The sequence below is a fragment of the Esox lucius genome, chromosome 14, assembly GCF_011004845.1.
Source record: "Esox lucius isolate fEsoLuc1 chromosome 14, fEsoLuc1.pri, whole genome shotgun sequence".
NCBI classification, from domain to species: Eukaryota; Metazoa; Chordata; class Actinopteri; order Esociformes; family Esocidae; genus Esox; species Esox lucius.
Window position 1 is genome coordinate 16624869 of NC_047582.1, and position 23585 is coordinate 16648453.

Here is a 23585-nt window from a genome sequence, read left to right on the forward strand (position 1 = left end):
TCAGATTTCCTCATTAGATTGGTCTCTCGCAAGTTTACTAGCCCTCTCACTTCCATGTGATACATCGTCTTATCAAGGAAACAGCGTTTAAAATAAAATGCAAGGAGCTGCTGAAGCTCGAACACAAACAAAAACACACACAACACACAATGCTACAAGATTTAATCCTTAGAAACATTTGCAGGCACATTGCAAACAAACCCCAACCTCCCCCACCCACTTCTGTCTTGCCCTCCCTCACTCTAACACTTTTCCCAGAATGCACTGGTGTCTGAGCAGTCAGTGCTGCACTATAAATAGGAGAAGGGGTGGGAGGGACGTCGTGCGGCAGGGACACTGCTCAGACATACACAGGATCCAGGGACAGTCACACTGGTGGACAGAGCCGCTCCGTTACAGAGAGGTCAGTACAGAGGACAGACAGCCACACAATGGCCGCAGCGCTGAGGAATTGTGCCGCAGGAGAACAGAGGGGGGCTTGTGAAGGAATAGTAGGCAAAGCTGCTTGACAGGCTAGAGAGAGTGGCTCTGTGCAGTGGAGCCTGACCGTCGCAGGACGTGCCTCTCGAATGCAATGCATTTTGAGGCTATGACAGAAAGGCTAGGAAAGGAGAAGGCCAGGTCTTGCATTCTGTGGTGTTATCTTCGTGCAGCACTGCTGTGAGAATTTCATAACCAAAGGAAGTGTGTGTCATTCGACGTGACATCTACCATGGCTGTAAATGGACTACACTATTTACTTATCTCATGACACGACATGGGGATGCCTGGTCTTCTTGCACAGTTGTGGATAAAAAGGACAGACTTGGCTGTTCATCATCCATAACAGAAACTTTAACAGAAATGTTATTTCAGCTGTCAGGACTTATAAGTGAATTTCTCACGTTCTTCTGTTGTCTTTCCCACCAGAGTGTATTCATGTTTTTGCATGCAGACATTCTTTATTGGCAGTATGACTCATGTTTACAGTATGCTACATAGCCAAGGGCTTCTGAATGCTCTGGTGCTGGTCCACATCAGGAAGGCCATACAGCCTAGTACTTATTTAGCTATAACACTTTTAAATCTCCCCCTTTAAATCTCTCTCTCTCTGTAAAAACCACAGAACATCTTAACTCTATGGCCGAAGATGTCAAAGAAGTCCCCTGCTATCCATTATTATGCAGTACCAGAGGAGGAACTCATACAATACTTTATATCATCAGTGGCTATAGTTATTTTTTACCTGGACTGTGCCTGAGATGTGTAGATATAAAATACAAAGGACACGTTGTCTTGAATGGGGACTCTGCTTTGCATAGACGTGAGCTGGGAACACTGCAGTTGTAATGACACATTATGTGCTTATGTTTAGGTACTCTATACCTTCCCTAGCTAAGCAAGTGCAATCCAGCCTTCCATGTGCTTTCTTGGATTATTTGACATGGTATCTAGGAACAGCTGCAGAAAGGACAGACAGGATCTTTTAATAGCTACACTTTATGACTGGAGACACCAATAACAGATGTTTAGAGAGGTATATTGGATATCCCCTGGCTTTAGTTAGGTTTTGCAAATGAATCGCGGTTCAAGTGACTTGATTCAGAATCAGCAGAATAGGTTCATTCTGAATAATTTAAGATGACTTGGTGCTGAAGGTTTCTGTGGAGAAATGCTATTTTCATCCGTTGCAAGAAAGCACGGAAATGTTTTTATTGTGTGCTTATTTCAAACATTATTGATATCCCGTATCACAAAGAAAAGAAACTGAAAGTCATGTTTAATGTGTTACAAAACAAACATGTTACAGTCAACACAACGATCAGTGTGTCGAGTCAACATAGCTAACACATATATATACTACACACATTTGCATAGGTCGTAGGCATCATGTGAGTCCAAATGTTACATGTCACCCCATATGTTCAAAGACAAATCAATCAAATCAGTAAACCCCAGCTGCCTGGGCAGTCCTGAACCCACCCTGACGGGAGGCAATGCATGTTCAGCATGCCAAGAAGGCTGGATGCCCTGATGAAGACACCATAATAGGCCAGAGTGGGAGTCCCAAAGGGGCACAACGCTGACTCAGGCGCCTGGGTGACATTTACAAAGACCGCAGGGTCACTGTCACTCCAAAAAACCTGTCACCTGCAACCTGGGTTACTGAACCTGCATGACAAGATACAGTAGGACAGCAGGATGGTGAAGACATCAGTTGAATCCACCACTTCCTTCTTTCTCTGAGTCCGGTGGAGGAATCTTATCTAGAACAGATAATGATACGTGTGGTACACCAGACAGTGTGCAAACATTACGGCTACCATATTGACACAACTTTCCAAAGGTGACAATTATGCTGTTGTTAAATCTTTCATAAGGGAAATTATAAGCTTAAGAATCTTAATGCAAATACAAATTGCATTGCCAGAAGGAGATTCTATACCTAGTCACCCACCCAAATGTGTCTTTGGCAGTGGCCCTACCTAATTTATTATATAATTATTCAACCAGAAACACCTTCTAGCGTGACTTGTGGATTGACTAATAACATGGCATTACATTAACATGACATCGGGTAAACATGCAACCACTATTCCATTAAGCGCCTAATTAACATGAATATACTATGCACTCAGTAAAGTTTAACTCAGGACACTCAAACCCACAACAGGGTAACCAAGTTACCAAATAATGCAATTCGTTGTCTTTACCACCTTCGCTTTAAATGTTCCACTGGATGCAAGCTAGAAGGACTAGTTTGTGTGAATGCATCTCATTAGTTATAGCCTTGTGTAGAACACTCTCTAGTAACTTAATGCAAGGAACCCTCTAACTTTATTGCTGAATGACCAAATTATTGGATCCTCAGGTTCTTTCCCAAAACAAAATTAGGTTTTCATGTACCCCTCAACAACTGATTGAAGAACGCCATCCTAGAACTTTGTTCAAGCCAGCAATGACCGATTCATGATCTGTCCCTGTGTCAGAATTTTTCCCTAATCCTGCAATGACTGATACAGAATCTGCTTTTTATATTTTCATATTGCTATACTCATTACGATTTGAGGATTTCTTTTTTTTCTAAACCTGTTTTAACCCGTTGTTTCAAACATACTCAAAATGATCACATGGCTGCTTGACCTTAACTTTGTCATATGACCCAGGTGACCAGCCATTTGAGCTGAAAGATCGATTTACGCATGCTATCCTGAAACACACAGAAATTATCCCTGGTCTTTCCTCACTTTACTCTGTCTCGAGGTAGCCACAAGACAAGACAGCCAAAACGCACTAAAGACAGTAAGTCTGTGCATGTATTTAGGACTATTATATTATATGTAACAACATATTTTGATTATTTTCCATCATGCACTATATGCACAGAGACACTGTCGGTGTCATGCTCTAGTCTTGTGTTGTTTGAGAAGGTTCTGGAATAATATTTTGTTGGTGGGTGTATCCAGCCACTGAGTGATCCATTACTGTTATGTTACTGTTATTGATTCTGCACAACTAGGGCTGTATAGAAGAGGTTAATGCGGCTGTAATTTACTATGCGATCTTGAGTTATTCTTTTGACTTCATCACCCTCTGCTTGAGGGTACGTGGTCTGAGAATATTGCATTATTTTGTCAGTCCTTGTGTTCCCACAGTACTGGGATAATGATGCAGGGATTGATACTACCATATTCCCTTCTGTGGACTGTGTTTATTATTCAAGATAACATTCAAATGGCGTTCATGTGGGATCTCTGAATAGCACAGCATGGATGTCACTACCTCACATTTAGCAATGTCATTGCCAGGGTTCGAATCCCTCAGATAGCATATAATAGCAGCATGTGAAGAATTGCTGAACATTTGCTTTAAACTATGAAATGTTCTCTTCCTTGACAAAATGGGATAAATACAATTTAAAAAATGCCTGAACCATTTTTCTCTCCCTGAACCATGGCAAAATATGTTCAAATTTAGAAAGCTACCTGTTTTACACACAAATAACGCAAATTCAGTGCCAGGTCAGTGACATAGTGTCCCAAATGCTCTTAATCAACAATATATCTTTTTTTTATATAACAGCAAATATATTTGTCTCTTTACACATGAAATGTTTACTATGGAATTAATGCTTTTGGATACAAAAGAGAAAATGAAACTGTTTAGCAAAACATTTGCATATGTAGTCAAACATACAAGCTAATGTCTGAATTCTCTGTTCTATTTCAGTTAAACGGAAGAACTGTTAAATAACAGAACAAGATGGCAGGTAATTATAGTGAATTATATGTCTTCTTGTTACATTGACTGTTTACTGTATGTATGTTTAGGGACCCCATGTGGTTATTAAAGATATTGCAACAGCTGATAAAACATGTTCACTGTCGACAAATTCATTTTATTGAAAGTCAAAGCTTTTAATAAAATGAACTTGTGTGTTCCCATGTAACTGAAAACACAGTATATGTAGAATAACTCAGCTTATTAGGAACGAACAACCCAAATTCTTACCAAATGTCTGTGACTTCTATAATTAGCCCAGAGCTAGTTTCTGTTTGGTCACATTGTAATGTGGGTAGTGTTCGTTGCCAAGGTAACTCCATTGTATATAAGTCCAAGTAGGCAGTCTAGAGCATGGCACAATCAGTGCCATCTCAAAATGGGTTGCTCAGCCAGCTGCTCAACTTCCACCAGCTCCTCCAAAAGAACTGTTTGTTCTGATGATGGTTTGTTACACTGTCAATTATTTGTTTTTGTGTGAACTTTATTTTTAGCAACCTACAGGGTTGATCAGTAATCCTCAGAAGTTGTTTCTTGATCTAAGAAGACTCATATTGCTCTTTTGCCTCTGTTCCTTCTAGACAAAATTAAGGACGCCAAGATCATCTTTGTTGTGGGTGAGTTAATTACAATTAAACCCCAAAGTGCGTCTTTTCACCATGGTCAAATCAAACCACAGACTGGTTTTGGGTACTCTATACAAAACTGCTACTACGTGCCTCTCAGATATGATTTCACTTTTCAGAATTAGAAGTGTGTGGTGTGGGCAAATGATAAATATGTGAAATAATTATACTGAATTAACATTGCTAGCAAGCAAGTTTATTTATATAGCACAATTCATACATAGAAGCAATTCAATGTGCTTTACAAATAAAAATATATAAAAATACAAAAGCATAAAAACAAATACTCAAATGAAAACATCAAAACAACACGTAATAATAAAACATAGAATAATAAAATAGAAATAGAATAAAAACGGGATAAAAACATAGGAAGCAATAAAAGCTGTAAGGCTAAACAATGCGGTTAAGTTTAAGTGCTCAGTCATAAGCACGTGAAAAGAGAAGTGTTCTTAACCAGGATTTAAAAATGGATACGTTTGGGGCACGTCTAAGATCTTCGGGTAGTTTATTCCAGTTGGGTGCAGCATAACTGCTAAACGCAGCTTGACCATGTTTAGTTTGGACTCTAGGATCTACTAGCTGACCTGTGTTCATGGATCTAAGAGCCCTGCTCGGTTTATATTCTTCAAACATATCAGAAATGTATTTGGTGCCTAAACCATTCAGTGGTTTATGAACTAAAAGCACCACTTTAATTGACTGGAAGCTACCTGGAACCTGCTATGGCAAGTTGGCTATCATTTTCTCTATGCAGGCAACAGAACCCCAAGATAAGTCAACATTATAAAACAAATGTGTATAGCCTTCATGTTCAAAATGTCTGCTATTAGATTAGTCAATGGTATATCCCTGGAAATACACTAGACAACAGGTATACCATAAATACAGTGCCACAGTAAGTGTAATACATTTCCAATCACCGCTAAGGTTAAGACTAGAAGGGATTCACCTGTCTTCCTGTGTTTCCCCTCCTGTAGGCGGGCCTGGCTCCGGTAAGGGAACCCAGTGTGAGAAGGTGGTGGCCAAGTATGGCTACACCCATCTGTCATCCGGGGACCTGCTGCGTGCTGAGGTGGCCTCTGGCTCCGAGAGGGGCAAGACCCTCCAGGCCATCATGCAGAAAGGAGAGCTTGTACCCCTGGTGAGTGTCTGCATTGGAAAGTCAGCCATATCCACAAAGCAGTTACTGTGTATCGGCATGTAAATACAATGTTGTAATCACAGCAATTATAGCAGAACTGTACAGGGTTATTGTATAACCATTTGTGCTAAATGTTCACCTGCTTCATGTCATTCTTTGAAGCATAGGTACAACTGTTCTAACATCTTTTCATGAAGATGGTTGTGTTTCATGTCAATGAAAACATCCCCCTCCCATAGGACACAGTCTTGGACATGATCAAGGATGCTATGATTGCCAAGGCGGACGTGTCCAAGGGCTTCCTAATCGACGGCTACCCCCGTGAGGTCAAACAGGGCGAGGAGTTTGAGAAGAAGGTAGGAGAAGAACATGGATTCATATTTAGAAAATCCTTAACATCAGCTGGTTGCAGCATTGTTAATTCTCCCAGCTACATGCAGTTCATTTCCCATTGTTTCTCTTAAAACATTGTTCACACATACTCAATACATACTTAAGTACTATATATATATATATATATATATATATATTTTTTTTTTTTAATGAAGGTTGCCTTCACTGTTATTAAAGAGTTTCAAAATGGGCGTTGAAAAAGCACAGTATGAATTAGGGCTGACCCCATACCCCTTACTAATATATTTTTTGTTGCAGTCATATGGCCACGCAACACCTGTCATATTCTGGCATGCATGCTGTTATGCAACACTTCCCTGTAGTCACGTGGCATCAGCAAGGCTAAATGGCTTAAGTCTTGGTCACATTACAATGTATGTCATTACAGCTACGTCCTATTCATGCAACAAGTGGGATGAGAGTCCATCTCTTGTCAGGGATCATATTCATTTTTAGAGATTGCTAAATCTAAATTTAACAAAACAGGTTTTATTAGGTTATTTTTTCCTAACTTGTTTCTTTAACATTGCACCAAGTCAAGGCTGAAAAGAAGCTAGGCTGCTAATGTCCAGTAATGCTAATGGACTCAAGCAGTGCTGAAATGAGTATGCGGCCTCCATTTTGCCACGGACACTTCAAACGCTGGGAAGCCTTCCTGTTCCACTCTGTTGTGGAAGGTTTTAATTGAAATTAATGATCTCCGGCACAATCCTCAAACTTTTATGCATCCGTCATATGAGTATGTGTGCTACAGAAGTCACAATTTCACCTTTTGGGACCACTTATTCAACCAGTTGTATGCAGAATCAGCTTGGCGGAAGTGGTGCAAATAGGTGAAATTTCAACTCCTGAGCAACAACCTAAAATAAAATAAAAACATTTAAAACCTGGAAAACATAATGGAAATCAGAAAAATAACATAGGGCCCTACATTATGTTTGCCTTTGAACAGATTGGAGCCCCAAGCCTGTTGTTGTATATTGATGCCAAGCCCGAGACCATGGTCAAGAGGCTGGTGAAGCGTGGTGAAACCAGCGGTCGTGCAGATGACAACGAGGAGACCATCAAGAAGCGTCTGGACCTGTACTACAAAGCCACTGAGCCAGTCATCGCTTTCTACTCCGGCCGCGGCATTGTCCGAAAGGTAAGACTGGAATCACCACTTACAGGCTGCAGTCAGGAGATTAGAAGAGAGGGAATGTTTGTCATGAAGGAAATGTCATAGCGCAGTAGAATTATAAATATATATATTGCTACATTAATTTTAAAAAAAGTGTCTACGCTGTGAGAATACAGTGTTCCACATCGCTTGAAACCTTTCAGATCACCCGCTCTCTGAAAACTCTCTTCACTTCAAAACGCCATTGCAATGCCTTTGTATGCCTGTCTGTTTCTCATTCTCCTTAGATTGACTCAGAACTGCCAGTGGATGAAGTCTTCACACATGTCGCAAAAGCTATTGATGACCTGAAGTAAAAAGAAAATATGACTGGATATAAACTTCTGTTTCTGTCTTATTTTTTTTACCTAAATGTCCATCTCATGCAGGAAAAAAACATCAAGCTACTAAGTAACCTTGGTTTTACGGAAAGGTCACCAAGGAACTGCCTTTCCTTAATTCAACACGGCACTCTGCCCGCAACAATCTCTTGTTAGAGTACACCAACCACAACATACATCCATACTGTATACAGATATAACATAAACCTTGGGCCCAATGGGGCCATTGCTATTTTAAAGTAGTTAATGTCAGCACAAGTTGGCTTAACCCTTGCTGGTGATCACATTACTCAAACCCGGGTCATAAGGGGAATCTGCAAATTAAGTTGAAAGTCCCTCTAGAACAGTTTTTCTCCCAGTTAATTAAAGGCCATAATAACAAGGATGCGATAACCCTAAAGGGTGGATGTGTGAAGATAGCTCACCCAGGCCATTTAACATAGCATTTAATGTACCTGTTTGTGTAACCTTAAAGCTACACTTGATGCATCAAGCGTACAGTGGTCTGCCATCAGCAGTTAAGGAATGCCCCTGAAATAAATGACAGCTGCTATATTTGTAACTCTCATGATGTGCGTGGTTCATGCTGTCTTTTGAAAAAAAAACATATTATGTTGGGTTTCTGGCGTAACAGGTAGAACGTCACATTGACCCAATGCTGATTGCAAGTGGTTGTACCCTCTCTCACATGACCATGCATACTTGCATTCTCTGGCTGCTCACACGAAAGCCGGAACAGCTGGCTATGGTGTAATTATTGTCACTTTCCCTTTCAGCTAATTAGGGAGTTGGATTACACACTTTCTCTACCCTCTCTTCATAAGGTCCTGTTTGTTCACCATGTCAGGTACAATATGTTTGAATGTCTGTACAATCAACTGAAAACATATTGGCACCCTTCATGAAATTGAGTAAAAGTGAATGCAAAAGAAAAATGAACAACATAGACAACGAGTTCTATTTTGGACTGTTCCGCCAGAATAATGGTTTTTTAAACGTGTCCTGTAATGTGCCTGGGAGGACCTGCTGTCTCACAGGCTGATGTTCACCAGCTCCACCCAGGTTAAAGCAACACCACCCATTAATTAGGAGAAATGTGAGCTCTCTTGAGCATAAAACCATAACACTAACCTTAACCAAGCTGACTAATGGGATTTAAAATACCATATTTAAAATTGTAGGCATTTTGCACTGACATCGGACTGACATTTTAAGTATGTTCTAGAGCTGAAAATAGATTTATCCACTAACCTGCTTGAGATGTGATCGAAGTACCCTTTGATTAATAGTCAGAAGCCATAACAACAAGGCTACCTCCTGACTGTATTCTGCATAATAACCAACTGGTAAAGAAGGTAATACCTTAGTGTGATGTTTGAATTTGATTGGCTGATTTATAAGAATGGATGGGGTTGCTTTAACCTGGGCAGAGTTTTAAAACATCAGCCTGTGAGGCAGCAGTGCCTCCCAGACACATTTTAGGGCACAATTGCCCGTTCTGCAAAACCATTGATACCAAGAACTACGTCAAAACAGTAGGCTGGTTTGCTCTTATCAATGTAAGCAATTGATTTCTGAGCCGTCACATGCTAATAATTTCACTTAGGTCTGTTCACTCTAAAGCTGTCCTGTCATAACATGATGTTGAACTCTATAACTAAACACTTTGTCACCAACACATGCCTATGCACACACAGACACAGCTGATTCCAGGTGTTGTGTAGCCATATTGTGTAACTGTATTGTGTAGCATGTTGTTTACAATGCCATTGCTGTGGCTTTGATTACCATGGTGAGCAAGTATGAAAATGAATTCACTCATTGCTATAATTTTCTCTGGATAAAAGAGGCAGCACAATGTATTCAATTTAAGCTTTTAGTATATTTGGTTTTGTACTTGAAGTAATTGTTTTTGTACTTGAGCAATTGTTCTGATTGGTTGCATGGGCAGGTGATTGACTGGACGAGGTGACAAGCATATTTCATTGTGAAGATTGGCCCAAAAACCCGACGCGCCGATGCTTGTTTGAGATTTCAACTCAGTCTGATCTAATTGAAAGATTCGAAGCACACTTGGTATAACGATACCACGTGAATTTCCCCCACATAAAAAAAAAACATAATATAAAAAAACAACATGTGATCGATGACGTCCAAAGCTTCGTACTTTTTACAAAGCTTGTTCTAAAATGCCAAGAACATATTTTGGTGCGATAACTCGGTAGCGTCGGTTTGGTTGTTTTCTCACCATCATCAATAGGTAATGGATTGTGATCGAACACTGATACCGTTTTTTTCTGTTCAATCGACACTGTTTACTGTTGTTCAAATAATTTGTTTTAATATGTGTGTCTCATGACACTCATAATCCAAAACAGTGTAACGGATACACAGTTTAAAAGCTAACAAGAAAGGCAGGAGGAATGCGGGATACAAACCACACATTGTAATTTCCTTTCGCAATGCGCACGACTAACCTTTGCGTCACAAAGTCTTATAGAATATTAAGGAAAAAGACGTTCATATATACATTAAACATGTGATATTTATTTTTGACCGGCAGATGTCACTACTGTAAACTGTTTTGTAAAGCTTTGAGTAATGAACAGTTTTTTGATGCAAGCCTTAAAGGTTTTAGAAAGCTTTGTTTGCCTATCTATTTTTACAGCCATAGTTCATACTTACATGTTCATAACTTCCTACAGGAGTCACTAGATTGTGACGTGGTAAGACAACGCTGGCTAGGGCTACATGTAGAATTTATGCATTGCATAATCAGAAAACATCCATAATACCAGTCCTGCTGTCGGGTTGATGCCCATCTATGGCCCTGTCCAGCTCTCCTTGTGTAATGGCCTGTCTCCTGGTATCTCCTCCATGCTCTTGAGAGTGTACTGGGAGACACAGCAAACCTTCTTGCGACTAGAGAACAATCAGTTTGGAAAGATAAGGAGAGAGAAATTATCTGTGGCCAGCACCTGCAAAACCATTCCCTTTTAGGGGGTTGTCTTGCCTCTCCAGTGCACCTGTTTGCACTAAAACAGGTGATATTGATTCACCATTGCTTTTGCTTCCTAACTGGACAAACTGATTTCCCTGAAGTTTAACTGATTTGGTGTTATACTGTGATGATTACGTGTTCCCGTAATTTTTTGGACAGTGTATTTCATTCTATTCCATTGTTTTTACCAAAGTCCTTTTTTATGTCAATCAATAAGGCTGTTACCTTATTTATCTGTGGAGGTAAGGTACCTAAGGTACCTATGCAGTAATAGTGGAGGATAGAGTTTCATTCAGTCAGTGTTTCAACATTTATACACCAGAAATGATGTTGGGTACTGTGGCGCGAACGAGTCCGCACCCACATATGAACGCTGCAACAACACCCCCAACAGAAACGTTCACTAAGACACACAATTATCCCCCCTCAAACAAGCAGTGGCTGATGGCAGCAGGCCAGATCCTTTTGTAAGCTGGTCAACCAAAAGTGGGCGAAATGCCATGCTTTTAGGGAGACCCAATTCCCACTCTCATTTCCTGGTTGCAGAAAATTGACACAGTTGACTGAATTTCTGTTCAAGTGAGAAAACAAGCACTGAACATTGTAGGGATCATAGTGAAATCAAAATTCCATTTGTGTATTTTTAGAATATCCAATTGTTGGATGTTGGTTTTACATCTTTTGTATGCTGGTCGAACCAAAAGAGAAATGTTTTTTTAAAATCTAAAAATATGTTTTTTGTAATTACATATACCCTTAACCGGATTTCTGATCCGATACACAACCAGGATACAAACATGGGTCAAAATGGTACAGTGGTCAAAGGCACCACATCCTCGTAGCATTACGTGTCAATGCTTCACAACAACCAACCAAAGGGATAAGCTGCATTAGTATGGTAGAGCACATATGACTGGACCAGGCAACTTGTCAATGTAAGAAAGAAAGCATGGCAGAGTGCTTTTTAAATGTGACCACCGCCCAACAGTTATTCATGTAGACAGATTGGTCTAAACAATCGTATTGATTGCTAACCCGGTCATAGTAGAGCAGAGCGTAGCCAACAAGTTGTCCACATGGAGTTGTCCACATGGAGTAGTCCATAATGAGTCTATATCTGGCCATTTCAAGCACATGGCCAAGCTATGATTCATGACAATTTTTGGTAACTAGTAATTTGGAACAGTCCACGACCTAATATTTGCTTTGGCCTGAAAATGCAACAGATGCTTCTGAAACATTCACAACTGAAAATAGTTATATTAGGTTTGTTGTATTGTCAAAGTAAACACAAAATAAAAGTGGTCAAAACAATGGCAGTAATTAACAGCATTCATATACATTCACAGCTGTGGGACTCATGGGACTTAATTTCCAATGTTGCCAAACACCAGCGTATTACCTGCCTCTGTGGGTTTCCACAGTGGAAAGGGGATTGAACCCCTCTGAATAATATCCACATTGTGGCAGTGGCACGGGAATCAGCCATCCCTCATCACCTCTGGAAAGCAGTGGTGTGACATCACGCTTATGTTGAATATCTAAAAGAAAAGTCACTTAATTTGTTTCAGTTCTCAAAGTAAGTCTGGGTGACTGTTCATTCTCTTGGTTCCTGCGCTGGTTGTGGTAACTACACTCTCTCCCCTCTCTTTTTTCCCTCGTTCTCCCTCTCTACCTCTTTCTGCTATACTTCTCTATCTCACTCTAACTTAGACATTGGGACATTTAACCCATGCATGTTCTCTGCCTACTTCTTTGATTTATGCCTTGGTGTAATGTTTTCATTAAATATTTGATTTATATCACCATACTCATAGTCCTTCTTGCCTTTCCACCACACGTGATGTTTGCTTATTGCACTCTTTGCTTGTAGTAGATAATGAGAAATAGGTATGTGAATGGGTTTTGCATAGTCCTGTGTTGTGTGGTACTCTATAAGTAAAACGCTTATTTGAGAAATGATCACTGTACTACAACATTAACATAAAATGGCTCCAGTTGACTGTTGGCCTACTAGTCCAGCTCCTCCCTGGTGCCAGTCCCAAAGCCCAGGTATTATCGGGACGCAGACAAATGATGCCGGACTGCACAGAAAGATAAACTAGCAAGTGTGTGCGGTTGATAATGTTTAGTTGTTACGTCAGCAAGTTAGTTTGTTTTGTATTTAAAATGTCCTGCGTCAGGGTGCTGTTGGTAAGCTACTGCACTTAGCTAGATAATAAAACTACCCACATACACTGGTGGTGAACAGAAACCACTGCATTTCCTGAATCTTGGCATGGGGACCGGCAGCCCCCCACAGCAGCCCTACTTCCTGTGGCTGTGCACTTAGGTGTCCCAGTATGTGAGGGCATACACACAAGTATTCTCATTCACAATCCTATTATTTCTAACCCCTACCCCTAACCTCCATCTATAACTCCCATTGTGACGTTCACTCTGAACCAATTCTCTAAGCTGACTGACAACAGCCTTTTTTCCTTCCGGGGACCAGAACATTTTGCCCTAAGATCACTTTTTTTTAAATGCATAATCCTTGTGGGGAGTTTTGGTGCCAAACTGATTAATGAAACATGAATGCAAACCATCACCCTGTCCTTCTTTCTCCCTGATGGTTCCTTCTCAAACTATGTAGAGTTGTGACATTCATCACACACTGTTTATTGCATACAAATGCTTACTGATGCTTTTTAAATGTACTTTCTGATGAAAACATCCTCTCCCTTTTCCTGATATCCCCTTATCCTCCTTACAGTTTAGCCATGGAGTTGTGAGGGGAGGGTTCCTTGGAGGATAACCCGGATACCTGCTAGAAAATATTTATGAGACCGCTCAGGCATGTGAGTGAGGTACAGGAAAACAAGTGGTGGGGAGCTCTGAGAGGAAAGTTACAATAACACTCCAGTGTCTCTACATCCTGTTGTGTCTACATTCTCAGTCACCTTGGCCCCGTATTTGATAGAAATGAATTAACCTTCACTTTAAGACGCATTCCAGGATATTTGGCAACTGCTTCTAGAAGTGCCGCTGTCCAGGCAAAACACGTTCCAGAACATGTTTTATTATGTCATGTTAGTGCTGATATGTGCCGCATGTCATCGACCACAAAATTGCAGCATAGCCAGGTTGACTAATTGGGCTGGACTGGCTTTGTAAAGGCTACAGCCACATGGGAGCCCTACTTTCTCATTAAATTGTGTTCCCACTGTCGAAGGTGATCTTTTCAAAATGGGGGCGGTACTAGGTACAGTTTTCAGATTCCCTGGAGCTTGCTAGAATGCTGGTACAGCCAATACTTCCTGGTTCCCCAGAGGATTCTGGACTTGTGGATTCTCAATAGTGTTCTTTGTGTTTACAAGTTCAAAGTGCTCATGGTTGGTCAGCTTCTGCAGTCAATCCTCTGTGGTTTGACTCAATTGGGTCTCAGCTCTGGGAGAGTTAAAGAAGGGCCAACATGGATTTTTACGCTTGCAAGAAACCGTGCACTTTCTGCTGTTGTTCTTGATGGGAGACCTGAGTGCTCCTCTGTGCATAGACACACAAGTGCTGTAGTGGCCACAGACACTTCTATGCTTGTTTCCCTCAGTAGACCTGATTCTGCCTACATCGGAGAGGATCAGAGTGTCTGCGGGTGCATCATGGTAGTGCCTCGCTGGCCTCCCTGGGAATCGTTGGGTTTGCATGGACTTGTTTTCACATGGCTAAGTCCGGCAATGCAAGAAGCTGAAATCTGTGTGTATGGAACACGAAGGAGCAAATCTCTAGAGAGAGGCCTGTATTTGAATGCCATTGATTCATTTCAGGCACTGAGAGCTCCTTCTATGTGGATGCATGCCTACAAATGTCAGGCTTTTGAGTCCTGTTGCAGAGAAAGACAAGCTTTCCCCCCTTCAGAGCTCCATTGTGGACATCATGACATTCCTTCTGGAGCTCCACGAGCAGGGCTCTTTGATAATAAAGTAATTCTTCTCTAGCCTGCGATTAGGGACGTGTGGGCTCCCTCCTAAATTGTTTGGTTTGGCTGCTTTTGTACAGTGTTGTCCTGGACGAGAATGGCAATGTTTAGTAACAAACCTCAGTTCAGAGTCTCCTGCCCTTTCTGGGTATTGTTACGTCATCCGTCCCCATGATCATGGGCCCCATGCGCAGCAAAGATATTTCAGAAATAGGCAAGTTGTTCTCATGTCTGAGGCCCAGGACAGCTGGTACAGTCAGAACCTTGTGGTCCCCAAAAGAGGAGGGACATTACATCCCATTATAAACTTCCAGACCCTCAGCGGGTATTCCCCAGTCAACGAATTCACAATGCTTACAGTTCGCCAGCTGTTACAGTCCATCGATCTGAAGGACAAGTACCCTCATGTGGCAGTTTACTCCTGTCACCAATCATCTATGGTAGCATATAAGTGAAAGGCATTTGAGTTGTGGTGCCAAGGCAAGGGATCTATTCCGTTTTAGAGCTTGATTGTGGACACTTTAATATTCCGGCAGGAGCTCTTTGAGCCAGGCCACCCACCTCCCCCTTCAAACTATATTTGGCTGGAATTTCAGCTTGTTAGGGCAAGGATGAAGACTAGTTTCTAGACCTAGTGTGCCATGGGACTTAATTGAATTCACTGTAGCGATCCTTGGGTGATATTGAGCAACAGAATGCATCCTTTACAGTGGAAGACATTGTTCTACTGGACTTTTGAACTATTTCCCTTTTCGCCCCCTTAATTTGCGTTCGATGCTGCAACAGAGTCCTTGGCTCTGCCCTTGGTATGTATTGCCCATGTGGACTTACCATAATGACTTCTAAAGGCATCTGTCAGAAAATGGCAAGGGTTGTCTTACAACAGGGCTGCTCAAGCCTCGTCCTGGAGATCTAGCATCCGGTAGGTTATCTCTCCAACCTCAGTTGTGACAAACCTGACTTAACTTTTCATCTAGCTCATTATTAGAATCAGGTGTGAAAAATTAGGGTTGGAGAAAAAAACCTTACATGAATGGTACCTCTCCAGGAACAGGATTGAGCAGCACTGTCTAACAGATTGCACACTCATTTCACAGGGGTGTGGCTGCAGCTTGGGTGCTTTTTAAAGGGTTGACTGTGTTGGATATTTGTACTCCAGCCTTAAAACCTTAATGCCTTGATTTTATTGCTTTGATATAATGGATACCAGCCTAGCTCATTGTGTGTGGTTAGCTGGGAGGAGAGATTGAACTCTGTGTATTCCATATGGCCCTAGGAAAACCTGTTGTACCTTGTTAAACAATACTTTGTAAAAAAATAGAATATTACAGGTCCCACTGATAGGCTAGTCGAGTTGTTATTGACTGGGCATTCACCAATAGAAATGATGGCTTATTTTTTAGGTTCATTTACTTGTCATTGTAGTTTTGTTCGAATGCTTCTTCTTTAATATCATGCCTCTACAGCCTCTTCTTTGTCTCATTCTCTGGTATTAGTGGGCAGTGAAATGTAAGCACAATCTATTTTGCTGTCAACTTGTCAAAGTCACACTGATAGAGCTGCCGGGTAACTGGTGAGGCAACACTTGCCAAAGCACTTTTACATCAGGTGTGATATTGCCTAAAAACATTTGCTAAAAAAATATAGAGATGCAAAGAGTTCAAAAGAGCGCCAGAGTTCTGTTTTTTACACCTATTTGCCACATGCTTTGTCACATTGTGCACAACTTTTCTATGTGTAAGCAGAACATGTTCTTACATTGTTATGCTGTGATCAGCTGTACTTATCTGATACTTTGTTTGTTTTCTTTCTATGGCCAAGTAGCACAATACTTGCTTGTCAGAGTTTAAAAGCTTTAAAAAATGGTTGTCATTCAATGTTTAACATTTGTGATTAATTTCTCAAGAGTGCTATTGCAGGTTCTGTGAGTGTGTTCTTCGCCACTTAACAGAAATCACAGGATGAACAGCCCAGCAACAACACACACAATTCATCTCAAACTCCACTTCCCTCAAGTAGGCCATTAATGTAGCAGCCTGCGCATAAATATTAGATTATTTTACAGTAAACCGTAGGCTACTAACAGCAGCACATACAGTTTAGCCCCAGGGTTTTTAACTGGTGGTCCACTGATGGCCCAGGGGAGATTCAAATTGAATAAAAATTTAGAAGTGAATTTAAAAAATTTAACTATAATAAAACATTTAAAGGCAACAGGAAGTTATATGATACATTAAAAAAAACTAAACATACAGAGGGTGTGTATTACAATTATCTACCAAAGGTCTGGCTGTAAAGGTACAATGTAAATTGTTTCACATGGCAAGGCATTGTAGAATCCTAAACGTTGAGAGTAATATCTGAAAATAGGTTCCATATCTTCACTATTATTCCACAATATGGAAAATAGTAAAACTAACAAAATACCCTTAAATTATTATATATGTTTCTTAACTTTTGAATGGTACTGTACATACAAGGAAACATTTTTTGGGTGGAATAATGATGATAATAAAAAATTTAAGCAAATGAAGCATTTCAAAATAATTTTCACATATTATCACATGGACTATTATAAATATTATTATAAAGAAAATCCTAAGGCCTCTGTGATTTAACAGAAGGCTTGCCCATCTCCCGCGTCAAGCTTTTTACTAACACATGGCCTTGGCCCACTATCCTCAGAGAGCCATAAGGAAACCAGTGATTTGACATTCACAATTTCACAAATGTGGACCTCTGACTGACGTGCTGCTGGTGGGAACATGGAAATCTGAGGTACTGTGCTGAATTCCTTGTTGACCTCCTTGTCCGGCGATGACAGACAATGACCACGGAGTGGCAGATTGTTTCCTGTTATTGAAGGACTACAGAGATGCCCCCTCCCCACTGTGGCCCATTGCAAAGAGAAGGGAAGTGTTGCTCACTCTTCATGGTGGAGACACATTGAAAGCCAAGATGTACGTGCAGTCTGCTCAGCTTCTATGGGACATTGCTATGCAAGACATGTTAGTGTTTATCTACCTGTCTTTGATGTCTTTGGCCAGCATACTGCAGCTGTGTCTGCGTACACGTAGTAGGGTGTCTACACCAAGCTGAGTGTTCATGTTCCACTGTTCAGGATTTGAGTTAGGATATGATAATAAAATGTATATGTTTGGTGGTGCCTGGAGTCATGGAGTCGAGACCATTATCTCTGTTATCTCCTCCTATGTGTCAACCTGCTGAAATGTATATTAATGTAGCTGTCATATATGTCTCCATGAAGGCTGTAGAGATTGTTGTGGTATAAAATAATGAATGTGTATTTTGTCCGTCTCTGCAGTCTCTTGATACATCCTGTCAATGCAGTCTTGTCTGCAGTATGGCACCATTGAAAAACAAGTTTTTTTTAGATAGTCCCAGCATGTTTGTGGAATTGAGTTGGTTCCAAATATCCATAGATTGGCCAAATTGACCCATTTGTCGATTGAATGTGATTGTTTTCCTGTTTTTTTTTTACAAATAAGCAACATTTTGTTAAATGTTAGTGACATTTGTCGATAATAATAATGTCCACAGAATAAAAGGCATGCTCTTCCAATGTTGAGGAAATTATTTTTGTTATTATTTGTATATTTCTGCATAAAATAAGTACTCTGATGCTGACTTTAGTTACAATTAATATGAATAGATGAACTCCATTATCCATAAAGGCTCTATTTCTTCTCAATCAAAGATCAATACTTGAAATGGTAATTTTGTTAAATAAATGTTTGTATCTTGGAAGGTATACACTATGATAGGTTTATCTAAATCAGTGTTTCTCTGCCCAATCAATCACATGTATTTATAAAGCCCTTTTTACATCAGCAGTTGTCACAAAGTGCTTATACAAAACACCTGGCCATAAACCCCAAGGAGCAAACAACAGTAGTGCTGAATTTCAAGAATGACAACATTTTGGAAGAAACCTAGAGAGGACCCAGGCTCATAGACATGTTTGTTTGTGGTTAACAAAAATCTGTGGAAAAAGAGGAGTGGTTCAGAAATACCCAACATTTTTCATGTGGGATTTCTGTTGCTGGGGTAGTACACAGGTAGTAGTTGTTCTGTGCACAAGTGTAAACCACCGCATTAACAATGTTAAACATGTCAGGATCTGCCATGTCTGTGATTTTCATTTAGCTTACTCACAAAGGAATACACATCACTACTTTATACTAGCTTGGGTAATCTTCTTACGGCCTTTGAAACTCCCAGGATAATTACTCGCGGATCTGGGTCAAATAGAGTTATGTTCGAGAGAATCTCAAATGAACAACTCAAAGATTGTGCAAGTTAGAGCACAGGGTAAATCAATGGAGCAGTGTGCTCTCCGCAGTATTAAACTTGTCACATAAAGAAAACCCTATATTCAATAGAAAATAGTACAAAGACAACATATCAAATGTTGAAACTGAGAAATGTTTAGAATTTGATGCCAGCAACGCATTTAAAAAAAGTTGGGACAGAGGCAACAAAAGTTGTGTAATGCTAAAAAACTAAACATGGTGGAATATCACACAACTAATTAAGTCAATTGGCAACAGGTCAGTAACATGATTGGGTATTACATGGTAATTCCCGGGAGGATGGGTCTGTCAGAAGTAAGGATTGGGAGAGGTTCATCACTCTGTGAAAGACTGCACAGTCAAATAGTGTAACACTTTGCAATTTTATGTGGAGAAACATTATTCTTAAAGAGCTTGGGGATCTCATAATCTAAGGTACATCATATCATCAAAAGATTCAGAGAATCCGGAGAGATCTCTGTATGCAAGGGACAAAGCCGAAAACCAATTTTGGATGGCCATGACCTTTGGGCCCTCAGGCTGCGCTGCATTAAAAACAGACACGATTCTGTTGTGAAAATCACTGCATGGGCTCAGGAATGCTTCTGAAAACTATTGTCTATGAACACAGTATATTGATTCATCTGCAAATGCAAGTAAAAACGCTACCCTGCAAAGAAGAAACTATGTATAAACAAGATCCAGAACCGCTGCTGCCTCTTCTGGGCCCAAACTAATTTAAGATGGACTGAGGGCGAAGTGGAAAACTGTCCTGTGGCCTGGAAAATAAACGTTTCAAATTATTTTGGGGAATCATGGAGGCAATGTCCTCCGGGTAAAAGAGGAGAGGCAAAGAGAGTTGCAAAGAGACCCCAAATGGTTGAGCAGCTGCAATTCTATATCCAATTCTATAAATCATTTGTAAATCATTGCATTCTGTTTTTATTTACAATTTAAGCAGTGTTCCAATTTTCTGGGAAACAGGGTTATGTTAGCAGAGCTGGGAACTGTTTTGCTGATCAAAGAAGCAATAAAGACTAATGGAGTATCTGCAGCATTAGCAATTGTGGGTTCGATTACAGACTCAAAATGGCCAGAAACAAATAACTTTATTTTTCAACTCATCAGTCTATCATTGTTCTGAGAAATGAAGGTAATTCCATGTGAGAAATTGCCAAGAAACTGAAGATCAAATACAATGCTTTGTACTACTTCAGATTTGTCCAGGTGTTCTCTGGCAAAGCTAAAACAGGCAGTATAATTATTTTTGACAGCTGGGCAACCCTCCCATGACTCCCTTTTTGATTCAGTGGTCTCCTTTTTGTTGAAGCATGCGCTTAACTTGAGAAGCATCAAGGGAGGTCTGCAAATCTCCAGATGTTTTGTTTTGGTTGGTATTTACCAGATTTATTTTTATTTAGATAAATCTTTCTTGTGCCTATTGGGAATGTGTTGGAAGGGTATCCACTTCTAGGCCAAGGTACTGTTATGTTTGCCTCACAGTGGATTTATGGAGCTCAAATCATTTTGAGATGGTTGTATAGCCTTCCCCCAGACAGATATTCTCACAGCACCCTCTTCCTGATGTGCTCTGAAATCTTCTTCCTGATATGGTGTGTTTTGTTAATTTGTGTAACTACTGTATACAATTAGGTCCGGAGATAATTGGACAATGACACAAGTTTGGTTATTTTGGCTGTTTACCTTTACAGTTCAATAATGAATATAGACTTAAAGTGCATTTAAAGTGCTTTTTTTTATTTGAGGGTATTCACATCCAAATTGGAGTTAGGATTTAGGAATTACAGCTTTATGATATGTTGCCCCCTCTTTTTCAAGGGACCAAAATGAATTGGACAATTGACTCAAAAGCTGTTTCATGGACAGGTGTGGGCTATTCCTTCATTATCTTCTCATCAATTAAGCAGTTAAAAGGTCTGGAGTTGATTCCAGGTGTGGCATTCACATTTGGAAGCTGTTGCTGTGAATCCACAACATGTGGTCAAAGGAGTTCTCAAGGCAAGTGAAACAGGCCATCCAGAGGCTGCAAAGAAAATCAATTTGAGAGATAGCAGGAACATTAGGTGTGGCCAAATTAACAGTTTGGTACATTCTGAGAAATAAAGAATGCACTTGTGAGCTCTGCGACACAAAAAGGCCTGGACGTCCATGGAAGATATCAGTGGTGGATGATCGTAGGATCCTTTCCATGGTAAAGAAAAACCCCTTCACAACATCTAGCCAAGTGAAGAAAATTCTCCAGGAGGTAGGCATATCATTATCCAAGTCTACAATGAATTCTGATGTGTATAGGGATACTGTCTGCTCAGATTCAGCCATATACAATGAAGTTGATTGGACGGCGCATCAATTTACAGATGGACAATGACCCAACACATACTGCAAAAGCAACCTGGGAGTTTTAAGGCAAAGAAGTGGAATATGGGTGCAGAATGAAAGTAAGGAGATTACAATCATAATACAGCAGATGCACTATTTATTCCTGACCCTAACATTGTTACAGACTAAAACAGTCTTTATTTTACAAGTACACACTGTCAAATAAATTAAGGGAAAACGTAATTATCACAATATAACACCAAGTCAATTAAAGTACAGGGATATCAATCTTTCCAGTTAGGAAGCATAAGCGATTGTGAATCAAAGTCACCTACTTTGGTGCAAATGAAAGTGACAACAGGTGCACCGGAGAGGCAACAGCAAGACAACCCCCAAAAAGGAGTTTCTTTCTCCTTATCCTTCCTTCCTGATTCTTCTCTAGTTTTGCATTTTCCTAGTGTCCTTGTCACTATGAGATGGTACCTGTGGCCCACTCAGGTTGCACACGTAGTCCAGCTCCTCCAGGATGGCACATCCATATGTGCCATCGCAAGAAGGTTTGCTGTGTCTCCCAGTACAGTCTAAAGAGCATGGAGGAGATACCAGGAGACGGCTCGTTACATGAGGAGAGCTGGACAGGGCTGTAGAAGGGCATCAACCTGGCAGCAGGACTTGTATCTGGTCCTTTGTGCGAGAAGGAACAGGAGGAGCACTGCCAGAGCCCTTCAAAAGGACCTCCAGCGGGCTACTGGTGTGCATGTTTCAGACCAAGCTGTCAGAAACAGACTCCATGAGGGTGGCATGAGGGCCCAACTTCTTCTAGTGGGACCTGTGCTCTCAGCCCAGCACCGTTCAGCTTGATTGGCATACGCCAGAAAACACCAGAATTGGCAGGTCCGCCATTGGTGCCCCGTTCCCTTCAGGGGTGAGAGCAGGTTCGCACTGAGCATGTGATAGACGTGAAAGAGACTGGAGACGACGTGGTGAATGTTATGCTGCCTGCAACATCATCCAGCATGACCAGTTTGGCAATGATGGTCTGGGGAGGCATATCCTTGGAGGTTCGCACAGAGCTCCATATACTAGCCAATGGTACCCTGATTGCTGTTTGGTACCAGGATGAAATCTTCAGACACATTGTCAGAGATTACGCTGGTGCAGTTGGCCCTGAGTTTCTCCTGATGCAGGACAATGTCCGGCCTCATTTGGCCAGAGTGTGTAGGCAGTTTCTGGATGACGAAGGCATTGATGCCATTGACTGGCCCTCACGTTCCCCAGATCTGAATTTAACTGGGAACCACTGGGACGTTATGTATCAGTGCATCCGACGCTGCCAAGAGGTGCCACAGACTGTCCAGGAGCTCACTGATGCCCTGATCCATGGCTGGGGGGATATCCCCTAGAACACCGTCCGCTGTCTTATCAGGAGCATGCCCAGATGTTATTGGAAAGACATAAAGGCACATGGGGGCCATACACATTACTGAGTCACATAATGAGTTGCCATGCCACGTCATTTTCTTCTCAGAGAATTATACAATGTCCAGCAAAGATTTTGATCTTTTATATTTCGTTCATCAAGCCCTGATGTGTGATTTATGTGTTACCTTAATTTTCTTGTGCGGTATTTACGTATTAGACCATTTCAACACTCTTGGGTACTCTTGGGCCATTTTGAAATAACAGTTAAAAGCTGGGAAAACCAGCGTTCCCAATTGTGAGGGGTAAATAGTGTTCTGTTATGTTATTGTTCACCACTGCATTTTTTTAAGGCTGTCATTTCTTTACCAGCAAAAATAATATATGCTTTTCCTTCTCTATGGTTCAGGAAAGCATCTCTAAGTAATTATTCATCTTTAATGGTTCACCACTGAGATTTTTGTACCTTTTCTGTTCAATGTCATTGTTCATCTGGTCATGCTTCTGACCCAGATTAGGTTTTATATACTCTGTACGCAGCCCACTCACATAATTATTACAATTTGTACACTTAAAAAGTTCACCCAGCACTGCCAGAAGTGGACTGGTCACCCTTCCGAAACTAGTTCCTCTG

At 40.8% G+C, this 23585-nt stretch overlaps 1 protein-coding gene across 2 annotated transcripts; it reads left to right on the forward strand.

Moving 5' to 3' along the window:
* Nucleotides 1-291: 291 nt before the first annotated feature.
* Nucleotides 292-7923, forward strand: ak1 (adenylate kinase 1). 2 transcript variants are annotated; one of them, XM_010877994.4, is made up of 7 exons: nucleotides 292-403; nucleotides 4210-4249; nucleotides 4842-4877; nucleotides 5867-6030; nucleotides 6270-6386; nucleotides 7376-7567; nucleotides 7831-7923. In XM_010877994.4, the coding sequence occupies exons 2-7, from the start codon at nucleotides 4243-4245 to the stop codon at nucleotides 7897-7899; spliced, it is 585 nt and encodes a 194-aa protein (XP_010876296.1). In that variant the 5' UTR covers nucleotides 292-403; nucleotides 4210-4242; the 3' UTR covers nucleotides 7900-7923. The 2 variants fall into 2 exon arrangements, with proteins under 2 accessions (XP_010876296.1, XP_019908584.1); XM_020053025.2 differs by lacking the exon at nucleotides 292-403 and adding an exon at nucleotides 3256-3282.
* The last annotated feature ends 15662 nt before the right edge of the window (nucleotides 7924-23585 follow it).

Excerpts from the sequence above, each read along its gene's own strand:
- ak1 (XM_010877994.4), top strand. Across the intron at positions 4,878-5,866 it reads CAAGATCATCTTTGTTGTGG|GCGGGCCTGGCTCCGGTAAG; the intron begins GTGAGTTAATTA and ends CCCCTCCTGTAG. Across the intron at positions 6,387-7,375 it reads GCGAGGAGTTTGAGAAGAAG|ATTGGAGCCCCAAGCCTGTT; the intron begins GTAGGAGAAGAA and ends GCCTTTGAACAG.